Here is a 24,338-nt window from a genome sequence, read left to right on the forward strand (position 1 = left end):
GTGTTGGAAAGGTATCAGAGGGTGAGATTGGTCCTGATAGCGCCTCCGGGGGGGGGGGGGGGGCAGGGGGGGAGAGGTCGGGGGCTTTTCAACCGGGGAAGGGGGAGGGGAGCGCTACGCTTCCTTCGAGAAGCAGTGAGGGCAATTCCGTGCTGGGCCCTAAAAGTCCCGCCATCCCCAGGAGGTTCCCCCCCCGACCCAGGAGGTTCCCCCCCCGACCCAGGAGGTTCCCCCCCCGACCCAGGAGGTTCCCCCCCCGACCCAGGAGGTTCCTCCCCCGTCCCCCCAGGAGGTTCCCCCCCCCGACCCAGGAGGTTCCCCCCCCGACCCAGGAGGTTCCTCCCCCGACCCAGGAGGTTCCCCCCCCGACCCAGGAGGTTCCCCCCCCGACCCAGGAGGTTCCCCCCCCCGACCCAGGAGGTTCCCCCCCCGACCCAGGAGGTTCCCCCCGTCCCCCCAGGAGGTTCCCCCCCCTCCCCCCAGGGGGTTACCCCCCCGTCCCCCAGGAGGTTCCCCCCCCGACCCAGGAGGTCCCCCCCCCCGACCCAGGAGGTTCCCCCCCCGACCCACAAGGTTCCCCCCCCGACCCACGAGGTTCCCCCCGTCCCCCCAGGAGGTCCCCCCCCGACCCAGGAGGTTCCCCCCCGACCCAGGAGGTCCCCCCCCCCGACCCAGGAGGTTCCTCCCCCCTCCCCCCAGGAGGTTCCCCCCCCACAGGAGGTTCCCCCCCCCCAGGAGGTTCCCCCCCCGACCCAGGAGGTTCCTCCCCCCTCCCCCCCAGGAGGTTACCCCGCCCGGCCCAGGAGGCTACCCCCCCTCCCAGGAGGTTACTCTCCCACTCCCCCCCAGGAGGTTCCCCCCCCCGACCCAGGAGGTTCCCCCCCCGACCCAGGATGTTCCTCCCCCGTCCCCCCAGGAGGTTCCCCCCCCCGACCCAGGAGGTTCCTCCCCCCTCCCCCCAGGAGGTTCCCCCCCCGACCCAGGAGGTTCCTCCCCCGTCCCCCCAGGAGGTTCCCCCCCCCGACCCAGGAGGTTCCTCCCCCCTCCCCCCAGGAGGTTCCTCCCCCCTCCCCCCCAGGAAGTTACCCCCCGCCCCCAGGGGATTATTGGGAAAGCGGGTTGTGTAGAGGACACAGAGAGGCTGCAAAGAGATTGAGATAGGTTAAGCGAATGGGCTAAGGTTTGGCAGATGGAATACAATGTCGGAAAGTGTGAGGTCATCCACCTTGGGGAAAAAACAGTAAAAGGGAATATTATTTGAATGGGGAGAAATTACAACATGCTGCGGTGCAGAGGGACCTGGGGGTCCTTGTGCATGAAACTCTTTTAGAAAAACATGTCTGTGTTGAAAGGTGTGGGACGTTATTCCACCTCTCTCAGAATCAGGTTTGGTTAAACTGTGAAACGGAATGAAAAATGCTGAGAATCGTAGTGTGCATGAAACTCTTTTGAGTTTCATGCACACTACGATTCTCAGCATTTTTCATTCCGTTTCCCAAAAAGTTAGTTTGCAGGTGCAGCAGATAATCAGGAAGGCGAATGGAATGTTGGCCTTCATTGCGAGAGGGATGGAGTACAAAAGCAGGGAGGTCCTGCTGCAACTGTACAGGGTATTGGTGAGGCCGCACCTGGAGTACTGCGTGCAGTTTTACTCACCTTACTTAAGGAAAGATATACTAGCTTTGGAGGGGGTACAGAGACGATTCACTAGGCTGATTCCGGAGATGAGGGGGTTACCTTATGATGATAGATTGAGTAGACTGGGTCTTTACTTGTTGGAGTTCAGAAGGATGAGGGGTGATCTTATAGAAACATTTAAAATAATGAAAGGGATAGACAAGATAGAGGCAGAGAGGTTGTTTCCACTGGTCGGGGAGACTAGAACTAGGGGGCACAGCCTCAAAATACGGGGGAGACAATTTAAAACCGAGTTGAGAAGGAATTTCTTCTCCCAGAGGGTTGTGAATCTGTGGAATTCTCTGCCCAAGGAAGCAGTTGAGGCTAGCTCATTGAATGTATTCAAGTCACAGATAGATAGATTTTTAACCAATAAGGGAATTAAGGGTTACGGGGAGCGGGCGGGTAAGTGGAGCTGAGTCCACGGCCAGATCAGCCATGATCTTGTTGAATGGTGGAGCAGGCTCGAGGGGCTAGATGGCCTACTCCTGATCCTAATTCTTATGTTCTTATGTTCTTATTACCAGATTACACCCCCCCCCCCCGCCAGGAGGTTACCCCTCCCCCAATCAGGGGCACAGGGGAGCAACGCCCCCATCTTGCATTTCTTGGCTTGTAAATTGACGGAGAAAACATAATCAGAACGTCAGGGATCCACCCGAGCCGTTTTGGATCCACTCGCTGTAACCCTGAACAACAGATCCCCAGCGGGGACTGCAATGGGGCTGAGCGACATGTTAATAAAAATGCAATCCCTGCTTTGTGAAATGCAGCGAGAGATGCAGACTGCTGAGTGAAATGGGAGAAATGCTGGTTTGCTCAGAGCCCCCATGTAGGGCTGTGCATCGATCTGTGACATCGAGCACACACTGAGGCAATGAGGACCCCTCCTCACCATTCACAGCGAGCCCAGTGTCCAATCTCTCCATGGTCTCACCTCTCCCTCATCTCTCTATCCTTCTCCAGCCCTACAGCCCCTCCGGGAACCCTGCATTCCTCAACTCTGGCCTCTTGTACATCCTGCACTCCCATCGCCCCAAAACTGTCAGCCACCCGTGGCTTCAGCCCCGTGTCTGGGCCCGAACCTCAGGAACTCCCTCCTAAACCTCATGGCTTGTCACCCTCTCTCTCCCTGGGACACAGCCTGCCCCGTGACCCAGCTTTTGGTCACTCTCCTTCTTTCTCCTGCTTCACAATATTCCCACATTACAACACTGACTACAGACAGTGCTTCATTGGCTGGAAAGCGCTTTGAGGCGTCCGGTGCTGGTGACAGGCGCTATATAAATGCAAGTCTTTCCTTCCTTTGGCTCGGTGACAATTTTTGTCTGCGTCAATTTGAACGGGAATACCTCCACAACACAGTTATAATATACATGTTCTAAACCATCACATATTTAAAATTCATCAAAAGGAAATGTAATTATTAAAAACAAAAATTTAATTTTTTGAAAAATAAATTTACATATTTTAAAGGGTCCACAAATAAACTTACCTTATTTAATAGGATTTTAAATGTTTAAATTATTGAAAATGCATTTTTCTGTCCTTTAAAAGTCTTATGCTGATTAAAGCAGGCCTTACACCTGCTTCTATCACTTGGAAAAATTGTTGGGCCTGGGGCAGGGGGCCAGGGGCAGGGGGCCAGGGGCCGGGGCAGGGTCAGGAGCCGGGGCAGAGGGCCAGGGCCCGGGGCAGGGTCAGGAGCCGGGGCAGAGGGCCGGGGCAGGGGGCCTGGGGCAGAGGGCCAGGGCCTGGGGCAGGGTCAGGGTCAGGGGCTGGGGGCCAGGTCAGGGCCTGGGGCAGGGTCAGGGTCAGGGGCAGGGTCAGGGTCAGGGTCAGGGGCAGAGGGGCAGGGGCAGGGTCAGGGGCAGGGTCAGGGGGCAGGGGCAGGGGCAGGGTCAGGGTCAGGGGGCAGGGTCAGGGTCAGGGGGCAGGGTCAGGGGCAGGGCAGGCAGCCCAACTATCTGCCCGCGGAGGCCCTTTATCCGGATGTGTGCGACCTGTGGCGAGGATTGCTGTGGGTTTGGGCACACGCTGTGAATGCCTAAACCTGCAGCTCACACACCCTCGGGGCCAGTGACATCCTTCACACATTCCCCCTTTACACTGGTCTCTCACAGGACCATGGTCACTTCAGTCACCCCGCAGCTCACTGCGTGTTCTGAGCGCTATTCACACACACACATTCACTGTGTGTCACAACTCAGGCAATGTTTACCCTGTGTATATGTAATCTCAACACTGGGAGAGGGAGGAGGCAGGATGGCCATCTCTGGGTCAGGATTGAAACCTTTAATGAGTACCGGGAATCACCCCCTCCGGCTGCAGATTGAGCTGCTGTGTCAGCACAGTCTCTGTCTGACAGGACCGTGTCTTTGATTCATTTAAAGATCGTCTCTGTTCCTCTCCCCGGCATTTTGAACAGAAATGCTGTCGGATTGGGATTGGTCACATTGAGACTTGTCACAGTGTGCAATCAGTGATTCTCAAACCCAGGTGTAGTGTACACCATGTATAGTCAGTGATTCTCAAACCCAGGTGTAGTATACACCGTGTGCAATCAGTGATTCTCAAACCCAGGTGTAGTGTACACCGTGTGCAATCAGTGATTCTCAAACGCAGGTGTAGTATACACCGTGTGCAATCAGTGATTCTCAAACCCAGGTGTAGTATACACCGTGTGCAATCAGTGATTCTCAAACCCAGGTGTAGTGTACACCGTGTGCAATCAGTGATTCTCAAACCCAGGTGTAGTGTACACTGTGTATAGTCAGTGATTCTCAAACCCAGGTGTAGTGTACACCGTGCAATCAGTGATTCTCAAACCCAGGTGTAGTGTACACCGTGTGCAATCAGTGATTCTCAAACCCAGGTGTAGTGTACACCGTGTATAGTCAGTGATTCTCAAACCCAGGTGTAGTGTACACCATGTATAGTCAGTGATTCTCAAACCCAGGCTTAATATACACCGTGTATAGTCAGTGATTATCAAACCCAGGTTTAATATACACCGTGTAATCAGTGATTCTCAAACCCAGGTTTAATATACACCGTGTATAGTCAGTGATTGTCAAACCCAGGTTTAATATACACCGTGTATAGTCAGTGATTATCAAACCCAGGTTTAATATACACCGTGCAATCAGTGATTCTCAAACCCAGGTTTAATATATACCGTGTATAGTCAGTGATTCTCAAACCCAGGTGTAATATACACCGTATATAGTCAGCGATTCTCAAACCCAGGTTTAATATACACCGTGTATAGTCAGTGATTATCAAACCCAGGTTTAATATACACTGTATATAGTCATTGATTATCAAACCCAGGTTTAATATACACCGTGCAATCAGTGATTCTCAAACCCAGGTGTAATATACACCGTATATAGTCAGTGATTCTCAAACCCAGGTTTAATATACATCGTATATAGTCAGTGATTCTCAAACCCAGGTTTAATATACACTGTATATAGTCAGTGATTATCAAACCCAGGTTTAATATACACCGTATATAGTCAGTGATTATCAAACCCAGGTTTAATATACACTGTATATAGTCAGTGATTATCAAATCCAGGTGTAATATACACCGTATATAGTCAGTGATTATCAAACCCAGGTTTAATATACACCATGTATAGTCAGTGATTATCAAACCCAGGTGTAATATACACCGTATATAGTCAGTGATTATCAAACCCAGGTTTAATATACACCATGTATAGTCAGTGATTCTCAAACCCAGGTGTAATATACACCGTGTATAGTCAGTGATTCTCAAACCCAGGTGTAATATACACCGTGTATAGTCAGTGATTCTCAAACCCAGGTTTAATATACACCGTATATAGTCAGCGATTATCAAACCCAGGTTTAATATACACCGTATATAGTCAGTGATTATCAAACCCAGGTTTAATATACACCGTATATAGTCAGTGATTCTCAAACCCAGGTTTAATATACACCATATATAGTCAGTGATTATCAAACCCAGGTTTAATATACACCATGTATAGTCAGTGATTATCAAACCCAGGTTTAATATACGACGTATATAGTCAGTGATACTCAAACCCAGGTTTAATATACACCGTGTATAGTCAGTGATTATCAAACCCAGGTTTAATATACACCATGTATAGTCAGTGATTATCAAACCCAGGTTTAATATACACAGTATATAGTCAGTGATTCTCAAACCCAGGTTTAATATACACCGTGTATCGTCAGTGATTCTCAAACACAGGTTTAATATACACCGTGTATAGTCAGTGATTATCAAACCCAGGTTTAATATACACTGTATATAGTCAGTGATTATCAAACCCAGGTTTAATATACACTGTATATAGTCAGTGATTATCAAACCCAGGTTTAATATACACCGTATATAGTCAGTGATTATCAAACCCAGGTTTAATATACACCGTATATAGTCAGTGATTCTCAAACCCAGGTTTAATATACACCGTGTATAGTCAGTGATTATCAAACCCAGGTTTAATATACACCGTGTATAGTCAGTGATTATCAAACCCAGGTTTAATATACACCATGTATAGTCAGTGATTCTCAAACCCAGGTTTAATATACACCGTGTATAGTCAGTGATTCTCAAACCCAGGTTTAATATACACCGTGTATAGTCAGTGATTATCAAACCCAGGTTGAGCCTGCACGGTGCTGATGTTAAATGTTGCGGTTTTTGGAAGGTGCTCAGCCCCTGTCTTGCATCAGTGATCAAGTCTGGACATTGAACAGTTCCCAGTGACAGAGGCTCACCCATCATCAGCCCACACAGGGCCGCAATATTCCCCTTGTTATTCCAAAATGATGATATTATTGGGCGAGAGACGCTTCATTCCGTTTACTCAGGGGGAGGAGAGGAGGGGAATTTATAAAACCACTTCCCAAACTTGAATTCCTTGTGATCATTGAGCTCCTGTCGTTGACTGATGTCAGTATCCGGGAGCTGGGTGAATGATACCGAGAAACATAGAAAATAGGTGCAGGAGTATGCCATTCGGCCCTTCGAGCCTGCACCACCATTCAATAAGATCATGGCTGATCATTCCCTCAGTACCCCTTTCCTGCTTTCTCTCCATACCCCTTGATCCCTTTAGCCGTAAGGGCCACATCTAACTCCCTCTTGAATATGTCCAATGAACTGGCATCAACAACTCTCTGTGGCAGGGAATTCCACAGGTTAACAACTCTCTGAGTGAAGCAGTTTCTCCTCATCTCAGTCCTAAATGGCCTACCCCTTATCCTCAGACTGTGACCCCTGGTTCTGGACTTCCCCAACATCGGGAACATTCTTCCTGCATCTAACTTGTCCAGTCCCGTCAGAATCTTATATGTCTCTATGAGATCCCCTCTCATTCTTCTAAACTCCAGTGAATAAAGGCCCAGTTGTTCCAGTCTCTCCTCATATGACAGTCCAGCTATCCCTGGAATCAGTCTGGTGAACTTTCGCTGCACTCCCTCAATAGCAAGAACGTCCTTCCTCAGATTAGGAGACCAAAACTGAACACAATATTCCAGGTGTGGAACCCTTTCTATTTCTGCTACCCAGAGTTTTCATCCAAAACCTATCGGGTTGTGCAGGGCACCAGTCGGGCTGCTGTGTCCTTTCTCAGCAATGTGCCTCAGGAACAACATCATTAAAGACGCCCCCCCGCCTTTCACTGGATCAATGGAACATTACGTCCCTCCCTTTCACTGGATCATTGGGACATTCCCCCCACCCCTTTCACTGGATCAATGGAACATCCCCCCCCCCCCGTCACTGGATCAATGGAACATTCCCCCCCCCCCCGTCACTGGATCAATGGGACATTCCCCCCCCCCATCACTGGATCAATTGGACATTCCCCTCCCCCCCCCCACGTCACTGGATCAATGGAACATTCCCCCTCCACCCCGTCACTGGATCAATGGGACATTCCCCCCCCCCCCATCACTGGATCAATTGGACATTCCCCTTCCCCCCCCCACGTCACTGGATCAATGGAACATCCCCCCCCCGTCACTGGATCAATGGAACATTCCCCCCCCCCCCCGTCACTGGATCAATGGGACATTCCCACCCCCCTTTCAATGGATCAATTGGACATTCCCCTCCGCCCCCCCACCCCCCCACGTCACTGGATCAATGGAACATCCCCCCCCCCCGTCACTGGATCAATGGAACATCCCCCCACCCCCCCACGTCACTGGATCAATGGAACACCCCCCCCCCCCGTCACTGGATCAATGGAACATCCCCCCACCCCCCCGTCACTGGATCATTGGAACATCCCCCCCCCCCCCCCCGTCCCCGTCACTGGATCAATGGAACATTTCCCCCCGCCCCACCCCGTCACTGGATCAATGGAACATCCCCCCCCCCCGTCACTGGATCAATGGGACATTCCCCCCTCCCCCGTCACTGGATCAATGGAACACCCCCCCCCCCCCCGTCACTGGATCAATGGAACATTTCCCCCCCCCCCCCCCGTCACTGGATCAATGGAACATCCCCCCCCCCCCCCGTCACTGGATCAATGGGACATTCCCCCCCCCCCCGTCACTGGATCAATGGAACATCCCCCCCCCCCCCCCGTCACTGGATCAGTGGAATATTTCCCCCCCCCCGTCACTGGATCAATGGGACATTACTCTTCCCCCCCCCCACCCACCCCGCCCTCACTGTATCCCTGGGCCAGAGATGGTCCTCCAATTGTTGCCCACTCGGCCCAGACCAAAGAGGCAACGGTCAAGCTGTGGGGCCGGGACCGACCCGAAGTGACCCAGCAAAGAATGACCATGTAGACCAGGAGTGGGCTGGGCTGGGGAACCGAGCTTGGGCTGTACCCCCTCCCTCTGTGTACACTCTATCCCCATATACACCGTGGGCTGTACCCCCTCCCTCTGTGTACACTCTATCCCCATATACACCATGGGCTGTACCCTCCCTCTGTGTACACTCTATCCACACACACACCATGGGCTGTACCCTCCCTCTGTGTACACTGTATCCCAATATACACCGTGGGCTGACCCTCCCTCTGTGTACACTCTATCCCACACACACCGTGGGCTGTACCCTCCCTCTGTGTACACTGTATCCCCATATACACTGTGGCCTGACCCTCCCTCTGTGTACACTCTATCCCACACACACCGTGGGCTGTACCATCCCTCTGTGTACACTCTATCCCCACACACACCGTGGGTTGTACCCCCTCCCTCTGTGTACACTGTATCCACACACAACATGGGTTGACCCTCCCTCTGTGTACCCTCTATCCCCGTATACACCGTGGGCTGTACCCCCTCCCTCTGTGTACACTCTATCCCCACACACACCGTGGGCTGTACCCCCTCCCTCTGTGTACACTCTATCCCCATATACACCGTGGGCTGTACCCCCCTCCCTCTGTGTACATTCTATCCCCACACACACCATGGGCTGTACCCTCCCTCTGTGTACACTGTATCCCAATATACACCGTGGGCTGACCCTCCCTCTGTGTGCACTCTATCCCCACACACCGTGGCCTGACCCTTCCTCTGTGTACAGTCTATCCCCACACACCGTGGCCTGACCCTTCCTCTGTGCAACACTCTATCCCACACACCGTGGGCTGTACCCTCCCTCTGTGTACACTCTATCCCCACACACCGTGGGCTGTACCCTCCCTCTGTGTACACTCTATTCCCAACATATACCGTGGGCTGTACCCTCCCTCTGTGTACACTCTATCCCCACACACACCATGGGCTGTACCCCTCCCTCTGTGTACACTCTATCCCCACACACTGTGGGCTGACCCTCCCCCTGTGTACACTCTATCCCCACACATACCATACGCTGACCCTCCCTCTGTGTACGCTCTATCCACACACACCGTGGCCTGCCCCTCCCTCTGTGTACACTCTATCCCACACACACCGTGACCTGACCCTCCCTCTGTGTACACTCTATCCACACACACCGTGGCCTGACCCTCCCTCTGTGTACACTCTATCCCCACACACACCGTGACCTGACCCTCCCTCTGTGTACACTCTATCCACACACACCGTGGCCTGACCCTCCCTCTGTGTACACTCTATCCCCACACACACCGTGGGCTGACCCTCCCTCTGTGTACACTCTATCCCCACACACACTGTGGGCTGTACCCTCCCTCTGTGTACACTCTATCCCCACACACACTGTGGGCTGTACACCCTCCCTCTGTGTACACTCTATCTCCACACACACTGTGGGCTGTACCCCCTCCCTCTGTGTACACTCTATCCCCACACACACTGTGGGCTGTACCCTCCCTCTGTGTACACTCTATCCCCACACACACTGTGGGCTGTACCCTCCCTCTGTGTACACTCTATCCCCACACACACTGTGGGCTGTACACCCTCCCTCTGTGTACACTCTATCTCCACACACACTGTGGGCTGTACCTCCTCCCTCTGTGTACACTCTATCTCCACACACACTGTGGGCTGACCCTCCCTCTGTGTACACTCTATCCCCACACACACTGTGGGCTGTACCCTCCCTCTGTGCACACTCTATCCCCACACACCGTGGGCTGACCCTCCCTCTGTGTACACTCTATCCCCACACACACTGTGGGCCGTGTCTATAAGCCATCAGACACTTTGTAATAAAATCCAGCGGCCAATTCCATTCACAACCAATCACTTTATTTCGCATTTGTTTTGGTGACATTTATATTGACGCTCGTCACCATCGGGAAGGGTCACTTTAAGGTTAGTCTGGTAGAGAAACTTCGGCACACACCCAGAACAAGAGCACGCAGCGTTTCCACCTGGAACCGGAAGAGTTGCAGATTTAAGTGTTATACATTTTCACCTCCCGTCCCGTGCTGGGAAAGTGGGAGCTCCACACGGCCCCGGAGCTCTGCTCCATCCGGAGTTTATATGATGCTAAAAGGGAGCAGATCGTGTGGACCATAACACGCTGTCTCACCTGGTCCTGAACAGGCGAATCAGAGACACGAGCTGCGCTTAAAGGGGAGCCGGGGACGGGTCACTTCAAATCTGATGTGGGGGATCAATATTTCAGTGAGTGGTCAATCGATGGAACACGTTCCCTCAGGAGAGGGTGCAGCAGCTCGTGGCAATTCATTCAAATGCAAAACTGGGCAGATTTCGTTCCTACCTGTGGGTGTATGTGCAGAAATCGCAGAAGGTTGAGAGGAGATTTGACAGAGGTGTTCTCAGGTTGGGAAAGCAGTTATAAAGGCTTCCAGGATCCTGGGCTTCATAAACCGAGGCACAGAGTACTGCCCGTGGGAATGATGATGGACCTGTATAAAACACGGGTTCGGCCCCAGCTGGAGTATTGTGTCCAATTCTGGGCCCCGCACTTTAGGAAGGATGTGAAGGCCTTAGAGAGGGAGCAGAGTGGATTTCCGAGAATGGTTCCAGGGATGAGGGACTTCAGTGACGGGGATAGACTGGAGAAGCTGGGGTTGTTCCCCTTGGAGCAGAGAAGGTTGAGAGGAGATTTGATCGAGGTGTTCACAATCATGAGGGATCTGGACAGAGGTCGAGAGAAACTGTTCCCATTGGGGGAAGGGTCAGGAACCAGAGGGACACAGATTTAAGGCGATTGGCAGAAGAACCAGAGGCGATGTAAGAAAATACTTGTTTACGCAGCGAGTGGTTGGGATCTGGAATTCAGGGCCTGAGAGGGTGGAGGAGGCAGGCTCAATCCTGCTTTCAAAAGGGAGTTGGATAAATATCTGAAGGGAAAAATATTGGCGGGCTACTGGGAAAGGGCGGGGAGTGGGACTGGCTGGGGTCAGCACGGGCTCGGTGGGCTGACTGGCCTTTCGTGCTGTGACCATTCTCTGGTTCTAGTCTATAAAATAACATTTGGGAGACAGTAGGAAGGGAACAGGTAGGAGGTGAAGGTATCGATGGGCCGCCCGTTTCACGCTCCTCACCATTATCCTTTCCATTGAAGTTAGCGGAGAGTAAAATCGGGCGAGAGTGTAAACGGGTGACCAGCCCGACCCCGGCAGTTTCCCCGCCCAGCGCCTTGGGTTAAAGTTACTCTCTCTAAGTGTCGGTTCAGTATCAACACGTAAAATACTAAACATTTCGCCTCTCTCACCAGGGGCGATATTCGGGACAGTGATTCACGAGTTAAAGGCGAACATTAGCGCATTAAGTTAATACAAGGCTGAATTACTGACCATATTCCTCCCCCTCAGACACCACTTACCCGCTTGATACCTCATGCTGATTGTGTTAGGGAGGTTCGAAGGTCCATGGGCCACTTCACAGGTGTAGACCTCCCCCTTGGTCCATTCCTTCACAGGCACCGTCAGGTAAGCCACCGTTTCAAAGGTATCGGCGGCTCCCGGTCTGGAAGGGAGAACGATACCCTTCTGGTCCACCCCGCCTTTCTTCCAGGAAACCTTTAGTTTGTCGGGATAGAATCCAGATATGGCACAGCCCAGGACAGCGGTGGTTTGATTGTAGACAACCTCCGGCGATGGAACAAGCGAGATGAGGCTTGGAGCTGTAACACGTTGCAAGATTTCAGATTAAATGGGGTTGGGATTGGCCGCGATCTAATGCAGTAGCAGAACGGGCCGGAGAGGTTGACTAGCCTACCCCTGTTCCTGTGTTCCCCTGGACAGATATCGAGGGGTATCAACAGAACAAGGGAATCCTGTGGATCTCTCAGGTGACCTTTCATCTCACTCAGCCTGTCAATTCACCCCCAATTGTGACTGGATTCTCTCTCGGCCTCTCCTGAAATGTGTGGTTACTTTTCAGATCTGGGCTCGGAAAACCAGCCTCCCTTTTCACATTTCAGATGCTGACCGATTTGCTGTGTATGTTCACAGCATCATAGAAATTTACAGCACGGAAGGAGGCCATTCGGCCCATCGTGTCCACACCGGCCGACCAAGAGCTACCCAGCCTAATCCCACTTTCCAGCTCTCGGTCCGTAGCCCTGTGGGTTACAGCACTTCAGGTATACATCCAGGTCCTGTTTAAATAAGGTGAGGGTTTCTGCCTCTACCACCCTTTCAGGCCGTGAATTCCAGACCCCCACCACCCTCTGGGTTAAAAACTTTCCCCTCAAATTCCCCCGACCAATTACTTTAAATCTACGTCCCCTGGTTATTGACCCCTCAGCTAAGGGGTCCTTCCTATCCACTCTATCCAGGCCCCTCATAATTTTATACACCTCAATCAGGTCTCTCCTCAGCCTCCTCTGTTCCAAAGTAAACAACCCCAGCCGATCCAATCTGTCCTCACAGCCAATGTTTCTGCAGGGACCTGAAGATCCCACAGTGCCCATAACCGGGTCTGGGATCGGAGTCGACAGGGATGCACTTTGTAATCTTCTCGCTAAGCCTGTGGGGAAACTACAATTATCCACAAGGTGCAGGCAGTGTGAGCCCGTACCTTCACCATTCCCCCTCCATGGTGCAGTGTGAGACGTACCTTCACCATTCCCCCTCCATGGTGCAGTGTGAGACGTACCGACACCATTCCCCCTCCATGGTGCAGTGTGAGACGTACCGACACCATTCCCCCTCCATGGTGCAGGCAGTGTGAGACGTACTGACACCATTCCCCCTCCATGGTGCAGTGTGAGACGTACCTTCACCATTCCCCCTCCATGGTGCAGTGTGAGCCCGTACCGACACCATTCCCCCTCCATGGTGCAGTGTGAGCCCGTACCGACACCATTCCCCCTCCATGGTGCAGTGTGAGCCCGTACCGACACCATTCCCCCTCCATGGTGCAGTGTGAGCCCGTACCGACACCATTCCCCCTCCATGGTGCAGGCAGTGTGAGACGTACCGACACCATTCCCCCTCCATGGTGCAGTGTGAGACGTACCGACACCATTCCCCCTCCATGGTGCAGTGTGAGCCCGTACCGTCACCATTCCCCCTCCATGGTGCAGTGTGAGCCCGTACCGACACCATTCCCCCTCCATGGTGCAGGCAGTGTGAGACGTACCGACACCATTCCCCCTCCATGGTGCAGTGTGAGACGTACCGACACCATTCCCCCTCCATGGTGCAGTGTGAGACGTACTGACACCATTCCCCCTCCATGGTGCAGTGTGAGACGTACCGACACCATTCCCCCTCCATGGTGCAGTGTGAGACGTACTGACACCATTCCCCCTCCATGGTGCAGTGTGAGACGTACCGACACCATTCCCCCTCCATGGTGCAGTGTGAGACGTACCGACACCATTCCCCCTCCATGGTGCAGTGTGAGACGTACCGACACCATTCCCCCTCCATGGTGCAGTGTGAGACATACCGACACCATTCCCTCTCCATGGTGCAGTGTGAGACGTACCGACACCATTCCCCCTCCATGGTGCAGTGTGAGACGTACCGTCACCATTCCCTCTCCATGGTGCAGGCAGTGTGAGACGTACCGACACCATTCCCTCTCCATGGTGCAGGCAGTGTGAGACGTACCGACACCATTCCCTCTCCATGGTGCAGTGTGAGACGTACCGAAACCATTCCCCCTCCATGGTGCAGCGTGAGACGTACCGACACCATTCCCCCTCCATGGTGCAGTGTGAGACGTACCGACACCATTCCCCCTCCATGGTGCAGTGTGAGCCGTACCGACACCATTCCCCCTCCATGGTGCAGTGTGAGACGTACCGACACCATTCCCCCTCCATGGTGCAGTGTGAGACGTACCGACACCATTCCCCCTCCATGGTGCAGTGTGAGACGTACCGACACCATTCCCCCTCCATGGTGCAGTGTGAGACGTACCGACACCATTCCCCCTCCATGGTGCAGTGTGAGACGTACCGACACCATTCCCCCTCCATGGTGCAGTGTGAGACGTACTGACACCATTCCCCCTCCATGGTGCAGTGTGAGACGTACCGACACCATTCCCCCTCCATGGTGCAGTGTGAGACGTACCTTCACCATTCCCCCTCCATGGTGCAGTGTGAGACGTACCGACACCATTCCCCCTCCATGGTGCAGTGTGAGCCGTACCGACACCATTCCCCCTCCATGGTGCAGTGTGAGACGTACTGACACCATTCCCCCTCCATGGTGCAGGCAGTGTGAGACGTACCGACACCATTCCCCCTCCACGGTGCAGTGTGAGCCGTACCGACACCATTCCCCCTCCATGGTGCAGTGTGAGCCCGTACCGACACCATTCCCTCTCCATGGTGCAGTGTGAGACGTACCGACACCATTCCCCCTCCATGGTGCAGTGTGAGACGTACCGACACCATTCCCCCTCCATGGTGCAGTGTGAGACGTACCGACACCATTCCCCCTCCATGGTGCAGTGTGAGACGTACTGACACCATTCCCCCTCCATGGTGCAGTGTGAGACATACCGACACCATTCCCCCTCCATGGTGCAGTGTGAGACGTACCGACACCATTCCCCCTCCATGGTGCAGTGTGAGACGTACCGACACCATTCCCCCTCCATGGTGCAGTGTGAGACGTACCGACACCATTCCCCCTCCATGGTGCAGTGTGAGACGTACCGACACCATTCCCGCTCCATGGTGCAGTGTGAGACGTACCGACACCATTCCCCCTCCATGGTGCAGTGTGAGACGTACCGACACCATTCCCCCTCCATGGTGCAGTGTGAGCCCGTACCGTCACCATTCCCCCTCCATGGTGCAGTGTGAGACGTACCGACACCATTCCCCCTCCATGGTGCAGTGTGAGCCCGTACCGACACCATTCCCCCTCCATGGTGCAGTGTGAGCCCGTACTGACACCATTCCCCCTCCATGGTGCAGTGTGAGACGTACCGACACCATTCCCCCTCCATGGTGCAGGCAGTGTGAGACGTACCGACACCATTCCCCCTCCATGGTGCAGTGTGAGACGTACCGACACCATTCCCCCTCCATGGTGCAGTGTGAGACGTACCTTCACCATTCCCCCTCCATGGTGCAGTGTGAGACGTACCGACACCATTCCCCCTCCATGGTGCAGTGTGAGACGTACCGACACCATTCCCCCTCCATGGTGCAGTGTGAGACGTACCGACACCATTCCCCCTCCATGGTGCAGCGTGAGACGTACCGACACCATTCCCCCTCCATGGTGCAGTGTGAGACGTACCGACACCATTCCCCCTCCATGGTGCAGTGTGAGACGTACTGACACCATTCCCCCTCCATGGTGCAGTGTGAGACGTACCGACACCATTCCCCCTCCATGGTGCAGTGTGAGACGTACCTTCACCATTCCCCCTCCATGGTGCAGTGTGAGACGTACCGACACCATTCCCCCTCCATGGTGCAGTGTGAGCCGTACCGACACCATTCCCCCTCCATGGTGCAGTGTGAGACGTACTGACACCATTCCCCCTCCATGGTGCAGGCAGTGTGAGACGTACCGACACCATTCCCCCTCCACGGTGCAGTGTGAGCCGTACCGACACCATTCCCCCTCCATGGTGCAGTGTGAGCCCGTACCGACACCATTCCCTCTCCATGGTGCAGTGTGAGACGTACCGACACCATTCCCCCTCCATGGTGCAGTGTGAGACGTACCGACACCATTCCCCCTCCATGGTGCAGTGTGAGACGTACCGACACCATTCCCCCTCCATGGTGCAGTGTGAGACGTACTGACACCATTCCCCCTCCATGGTGCAGTGTGAGACATACCGACACCATTCCCCCTCCATGGTGCAGTGTGAGACGTACCGACACCATTCCCCCTCCATGGTGCAGTGTGAGACGTACCGACACCATTCCCCCTCCATGGTGCAGTGTGAGACGTACCGACACCATTCCCCCTCCATGGTGCAGTGTGAGACGTACCGACACCATTCCCGCTCCATGGTGCAGTGTGAGACGTACCGACACCATTCCCCCTCCATGGTGCAGTGTGAGACGTACCGACACCATTCCCCCTCCATGGTGCAGGCAGTGTGAGACGTACCGACACCATTCCCCCTCCATGGTGCAGTGTGAGACGTACCGACACCATTCCCCCTCCATGGTGCAGTGTGAGACGTACCTTCACCATTCCCCCTCCATGGTGCAGTGTGAGACGTACCAACAACATTCCCCCTCCATGGTGCAGTGTGAGACGTACCGACACCATTCCCCCTCCATGGTGCAGTGTGAGACGTACCGACACCATTCCCCCTCCATGGTGCAGTGTGAGACGTACCGACACCATTCCCGCTCCATGGTGCAGTGTGAGACGTACCTTCACCATTCCCCCTCCATGGTGCAGTGTGAGACGTACCGACACCATTCCCCCTCCATGGTGCAGGCAGTGTGAGACGTACCGACACCATTCACCCTCCATGGTGCAGTGTGAGCCCGTACCGACACCATTCCCCCTCCATGGTGCAGTGTGAGACGTACTGACACCATTCCCTCTCCATGGTGCAGTGTGAGACATACCGACACCATTCCCCCTCCATGGTGCAGTGTGAGACGTACCGACACCATTCCCCCTCCATGGTGCAGTGTGAGACGTACCGACACCATTCCCCCTCCATGGTGCAGTGTGAGACGTACCGACACCATTCCCCCTCCATGGTGCAGGCAGTGTGAGACGTACCGACACCATTCCCCCTCCATGGTGCAGTGTGAGACGTACCGACACCATTCCCCCTCCATGGTGCAGTGTGAGACGTACCGACACCATTCCCCCTCCATGGTGCAGTGTGAGACGTACTGACACCATTCCCCCTCCATGGTGCAGTGTGAGACGTACCGACACCATTCCCCCTCCATGGTGCAGTGTGAGACGTACCGACACCATTCCCCCTCCATGGTGCAGTGTGAGCCCGTACCGACACCATTCCCCCTCCATGGTGCAGTGTGAGACGTACCGACACCATTCCCCCTCCATGGTGCAGTGTGAGACGTACCGACACCATTCCCCCTCCATGGTGCAGTGTGAGACGTACCGACACCATTCCCCCTCCATGGTGCAGTGTGAGACGTACCGACACCATTCCCCCTCCATGGTGCAGTGTGAGACGTACCGACACCATTCCCTCTCCATGGTGCAGTGTGAGACGTACCGACACCATTCCCCCTCCATGGTGCAGTGTGAGACGTACCGACACCATTCCCCCTCCATGGTGCAGTGTGAGACGTACCGACACCATTCCCCCTCCATGGTGCAGTGTGAGACGTACCGACACCATTCCCCCTCCATGGTGCAGGCAGTGTGAGACGTACCGACACCATTCCCCCTCCATGGTGCAGTGTGAGACGTACCGACACCATTCCCCCTCCATGGTGCAGTGTGAGACGTACCGACACCATTCCCCCTCCATGGTGCAGGCAGTGTGAGACGTACCGACACCATTCCCCCTCCATGGTGCAGTGTGAGACGTACCGACACCATTCCCCCTCCATGGTGCAGTGTGAGACGTACCGACACCATTCCCTCTCCATGGTGCAGTGTGAGACGTACCGACACCATTCCCCCTCCATGGTGCAGTGTGAGACGTACCGACACCATTCCCCCTCCATGGTGCAGTGTGAGACGTACCGACACCATTCCCCCTCCATGGTGCAGTGTGAGACGTACCGACACCATTCCCCCTCCATGGTGCAGTGTGAGACGTACCGACACCATTCCCCCTCCATGGTGCAGTGTGAGACGTACCGACACCATTCCCCCTCCATGGTGCAGTGTGAGACGTACCGACTCCATTCCCCCTCCATGGTGCAGTGTGAGACGTACCGACACCATTCCCTCTCCATGGTGCAGGCAGTGTGAGACGTACCGACACCATTCCCCCTCCATGGTGCAGTGTGAGACGTACCGACACCATTCCCTCTCCATGGTGCAGGCAGTGTGAGACGTACCGACACCATTCCCCCTCCATGGTGCAGTGTGAGACGTACCGACACCATTCCCTCTCCATGGTGCAGGCAGTGTGAGACGTACCGACACCATTCCCCCTCCATGGTGCAGGCAGTGTGAGACGTACCGACACCATTCCCCCTCCATGCTGCAGGCAGTGTGAGACGTACCGACACCATTCCCCCTCCATGGTGCAGTGTGAGACGTACCGACACCATTCCCCCTCCATGGTGCAGTGTGAGACGTACTGACACCATTCCCCCTCCATGGTGCAGTGTGAGACGTACCGTCACCATTCCCCCTCCATGGTGCAGGCAGTGTGAGACGTACCGACACCATTCCCCCTCCATGGTGCCGTGTGAGACGTACCGACACCATTCCCCCTCCATGGTGCAGTGTGAGACGTACCGACACCATTCCCCCTCCATGGTGCAGTGTGAGACGTACCGACACCATTCCCCCTCCATGGTGCAGGCAGTGTGAGACGTACCGACACCATTCCCCCTCCATGGTGCAGTGTGAGACGTACCGTCACCATTCCCCCTCCATGGTGCAGGCAGTGTGAGACGTACCGACACCATTCCCCCTCCATGGTGCAGGCAGTGTGAGACGTACCGACACCATTCCCCCTCCATGGTGCAGGCAGTGTGAGACGTACCGTCACCATTCCCCCTCCATGGTGCAGTGTGAGACGTACCGACACCATTCCCCCTCCATGGTGCAGTGTGAGACGTACCGACACCATTCCCCCTCCATGGTGCAGTGTGAGACGTACCGACACCATTCCCCCTCCATGGTGCAGTGTGAGACGTACCGACACCATTCCCCCTCCATGGTGCAGGCAGTGTGAGACGTACCGACACCATTCCCCCTCCATGGTGCAGTGTGAGACGTACCGACACCATTCCCCCTCCATGGTGCAGTGTGAGACGTACCGACACCATTCCCCCTCCATGGTGCAGTGTGAGACGTACCGTCACCATTCCCCCTCCATGGTGCAGGCAGTGTGAGACGTACCGACACCATTCCCCTCCATGGTGCAGGCAGTGTGAGACGTACCGACACCATTCCCCCTCCATGGTGCAGTGTGAGACGTACTGACACCATTCCCCCTCCATGGTGCAGTGTGAGACGTACCGACACCATTCCCCCTCCATGGTGCAGGCAGTGTGAGACGTACCGACACCATTCCCCCTCCATGGTGCAGTGTGAGACGTACCGACACCATTCCCCCTCCATGGTGCAGTGTGAGACGTACCGACACCATTCCCCCTCCATGGTGCAGTGTGAGACGTACCGACACCATTCCCCCTCCATGGTGCAGTGTGAGACGTACCGACACCATTCCCCCTCCATGGTGCAGTGTGAGACGTACCGACACCATTCCCCCTCCATGGTGCAGTGTGAGACGTACCGACACCATTCCCCCTCCATGGTGCAGTGTGAGACGTACCGACACCATTCCCCCTCCATGGTGCAGTGTGAGACGTACCGACACCATTCCCCCTCCATGGTACAGTGTGAGACGTACCGACACCATTCCCCCTCCATGGTGCAGTGTGAGACGTACCGACACCATTCCCCCTCCATGGTGCAGTGTGAGACGTACCGACACCATTCCCCCTCCATGGTGCAGTGTGAGACGTACCGACACCATTCCCCCTCCATGGTGCAGTGTGAGACGTACCGACACCATTCCCCCTCCATGGTGCAGTGTGAGACGTACCTTCACCATTCCCCCTCCATGGTGCAGTGTGAGACGTACCGACACCATTCCCCCTCCATGGTGCAGTGTGAGACGTACCGACACCATTCCCCCTCCATGGTGCAGTGTGAGACGTACCGACACCATTCCCCCTCCATGGTGCAGTGTGAGCCCGTACCGACACCATTCCCCTTCCATGGTGCAGTGTGAGACGTACCGACACCATTCCCCTTCCATGGTGCAGTGTGAGCCCGTACCGACACCATTCCCCCTCCATGGTGCAGTGTGAGCCCGTACCGTCACCATTCCCCCTCCATGGTGCAGTGTGAGACGTACCGACACCATTCCCCCTCCATGGTGCAGTGTGAGACGTACCGACACCATTCCCTCTCCATGGTGCAGTGTGAGACGTACCGACACCATTCCCCCTGCATGGTGCAGTGTGAGACGTACCGACACCATTCCCCCTCCATGGTGCAGGCAGTGTGAGACGTACCGACACCATTCCCCCTCCATGGTGCAGTGTGAGACGTACCGTCACCATTCCCCCTCCATGGTGCAGTGTGAGACGTACCAACACCATTCCCCCTCCATGGTGCAGGCAGTGTGAGACGTACCGACACCATTCCCCCTCCATGGTGCCGTGTGAGACGTACCGACACCATTCCCCCTCCATGGTGCAGTGTGAGACGTACCGACACCATTCCCCCTCCATGGTGCAGTGTGAGACGTACCGACACCATTCCCCCTCCATGGTGCAGTGTGAGACGTACCGACACCATTCCCCCTCCATGGTGCAGTGTGAGACGTACCGACACCATTCCCCCTCCATGGTGCAGTGTGAGACGTACCGACACCATTCCCCCTCCATGGTGCAGTGTGAGACGTACCGACACCATTCCCCCTCCATGGTGCAGGCAGTGTGAGACGTACCGACACCATTCCCCCTCCATGGTGCAGTGTGAGACGTACCGACACCATTCCCCCTCCATGGTGCAGTGTGAGACGTACCGACACCATTCCCTCTCCATGGTGCAGTGTGAGACGTACCGACACCATTCCCCCTCCATGGTGCAGTGTGAGACGTACCGACACCATTCCCCCTCCATGGTGCAGTGTGAGACGTACCGACACCATTCCCCCTCCATGGTGCAGTGTGAGACGTACCGACACCATTCCCCCTCCATGGTGCAGTGTGAGACGTACCGACACCATTCCCCCTCCATGGTGCAGTGTGAGACGTACCGACACCATTCCCCCTCCATGGTGCAGTGTGAGACGTACCGAATCCATTCCCCCTCCATGGTGCAGTGTGAGACGTACCGACACCATTCCCTCTCCATGGTGCAGGCAGTGTGAGACGTACCGACACCATTCCCCCTCCATGGTGCAGTGTGAGATGTACCGACACCATTCCCTCTCCATGGTGCAGGCAGTGTGAGACGTACCGACACCATTCCCCCTCCATGGTGCAGTGTGAGACGTACCGACACCATTCCCTCTCCATGGTGCAGGCAGTGTGAGACGTACCGACACCATTCCCCCTCCATGGTGCAGGCAGTGTGAGACGTACCGACACCATTCCCCCTCCATGCTGCAGGCAGTGTGAGACGTACCGACACCATTCCCCCTCCATGGTGCAGTGTGAGACGTACCGACATCATTCCCCCTCCATGGTGCCGTGTGAGACGTACCAACACCATTCCCCCTCCATGGTGCAGTGTGAGACGTACCGACACCATTCCCCCTCCATGGTGCAGTGTGAGACGTACTGTCACCATTCCCCCTCCATGGTGCAGGCAGTGTGAGACGTACCGACACCATTCCCCCTCCATGGTGCCGTGTGAGACGTACCGACACCATTCCCCCTCCATGGTGCAGTGTGAGACGTACCGACACCATTCCCCCTCCATGGTGCAGTGTGAGACGTACCGACACCATTCCCCCTCCATGGTGCAGGCAGTGTGAGACGTACCGACACCATTCCCCCTCCATGGTGCAGGCAGTGTGAGACGTACCGACACCATTCCCCCTCCATGGTGCAGGCAGTGTGAGACGTACCGACACCATTCCCCCTCCATGGTGCAGGCAGTGTGAGACGTACCGTCACCATTCCCCCTCCATGGTGCAGTGTGAGACGTACCGTCACCATTCCCCCTCCATGGTGCAGGCAGTGTGAGACGTACCGACACCATTCCCCCTCCATGGTGCAGGCAGTGTGAGACGTACCGACACCATTCCCCCTCCATGGTGCAGTGTGAGACGTACTGACACCATTCCCCCTCCATGGTGCAGTGTGAGACGTACCGACACCATTCCCCCTCCATGGTGCAGTGTGAGACGTACCGACACCATTCCCCCTCCATGGTGCAGTGTGAGACGTACCGACACCATTCCCTCTCCATGGTGCAGTGTGAGACGTACCGACACCATTCCCCCTCCATGGTGCAGTGTGAGACGTACCGACACCATTCCCCCTCCATGGTGCAGTGTGAGACGTACCGACACCATTCCCCCTCCATGGTGCAGTGTGAGACGTACCGACACCATTCCCCCTCCATGGTGCAGTGTGAGACGTACCGTCACCATTCCCCCTCCATGGTGCAGTGTGAGACGTACCGACACCATTCCCCCTCCATGGTGCAGTGTGAGACATACCGACACCATTCCCCCTCCATGGTGCAGTGTGAGACGTACCGACACCATTCCCCCTCCATGGTGCAGTGTGAGACGTACCGACACCATTCCCCCTCCATGGTGCAGTGTGAGACGTACCGACACCATTCCCCCTCCATGGTGCAGGCAGTGTGAGACGTACCGACACCATTCCCCCTCCATGGTGCAGTGTGAGACGTACCGACACCATTCCCCCTCCATGGTGCAGTGTGAGACGTACCGACACCATTCCCCCTCCATGGTGCAGTGTGAGACGTACCGACACCATTCCCCCTCCATGGTGCAGGCAGTGTGAGACGTACCGACACCATTCCCCCTCCATGGTGCAGGCAGTGTGAGACGTACCGACACCATTCCCCCTCCATGGTGCAGTGTGAGACGTACCGACACCATTCCCCCTCCATGGTGCAGTGTGAGACGTACCGACACCATTCCCCCTCCATGGTGCAGTGTGAGACGTACCGACACCATTCCCCCTCCATGGTGCAGTGTGAGACGTACCGACACCATTCCCTCTCCATGGTGCAGTGTGAGACGTACCGACACCATTCCCCCTCCATGGTGCAGTGTGAGACGTACCGACACCATTCCCCCTCCATGGTGCAGTGTGAGACGTACCGACACCATTCCCCCTCCATGGTGCAGTGTGAGACGTACCGACACCATTCCCCCTCCATGGTGCAGTGTGAGACGTACCGTCACCATTCCCCCTCCATGGTGCAGTGTGAGACGTACCGACACCATTCCCCCTCCATGGTGCAGTGTGAGACGTACCGACACCATTCCCCCTCCATGGTGCAGTGTGAGACGTACCGACACCATTCCCCCTCCATGGTGCAGTGTGAGACGTACCGACACCATTCCCCCTCCATGGTGCAGTGTGAGACGTACCGACACCATTCCCTCTCCATGGTGCAGTGTGAGACGTACTGACACCATTCCCCCTCCATGGTGCAGTGTGAGACGTACCGACACCATTCCCCCTCCATGGTGCAGGCAGTGTGAGACGTACCGACACCATTCCCCCTCCATGGTGCAGTGTGAGACGTACCGACACCATTCCCCCTCCATGGTGCAGTGTGAGACGTACCGACACCATTCCCCCTCCATGGTGCAGTGTGAGACGTACCGACACCATTCCCCCTGCATGGTGCAGTGTGAGACGTACCGACACCATTCCCCCTCCATGGTGCAGGCAGTGTGAGACGTACCGACACCATTCCCCCTCCATGGTGCAGTGTGAGACGTACCGTCACCATTCCCCCTCCATGGTGCAGTGTGAGACGTACCGACACCATTCCCCCTCCATGCTGCAGGCAGTGTGAGACGTACCGACACCATTCCCCCTCCATAGTGCCGTGTGAGACGTACCGACACCATTCCCCCTCCATGGTGCAGTGTGAGACGTACCG

At 55.4% G+C, this 24,338-nt stretch overlaps 1 gene segment (V, D, J or C); it reads right to left on the reverse strand.

Moving 5' to 3' along the window:
- Nucleotides 1-24,338, reverse strand: part of LOC139250463 (Ig heavy chain C region, secreted form-like) — a gene marked incomplete at its 3' end in the record, with an annotated part of 47,586 nt that overhangs the window by 15,082 nt on the left and 8,166 nt on the right. Inside the window, 1 exon segment of the C gene segment in view lies at nucleotides 11,933-12,232. Within this exon segment, the coding sequence occupies nucleotides 11,933-12,232 (300 nt within the window).

The sequence above is a fragment of the Pristiophorus japonicus genome, unplaced genomic scaffold (genome assembly GCF_044704955.1).
Source record: "Pristiophorus japonicus isolate sPriJap1 unplaced genomic scaffold, sPriJap1.hap1 HAP1_SCAFFOLD_378, whole genome shotgun sequence".
NCBI classification, from domain to species: Eukaryota; Metazoa; Chordata; class Chondrichthyes; family Pristiophoridae; genus Pristiophorus; species Pristiophorus japonicus.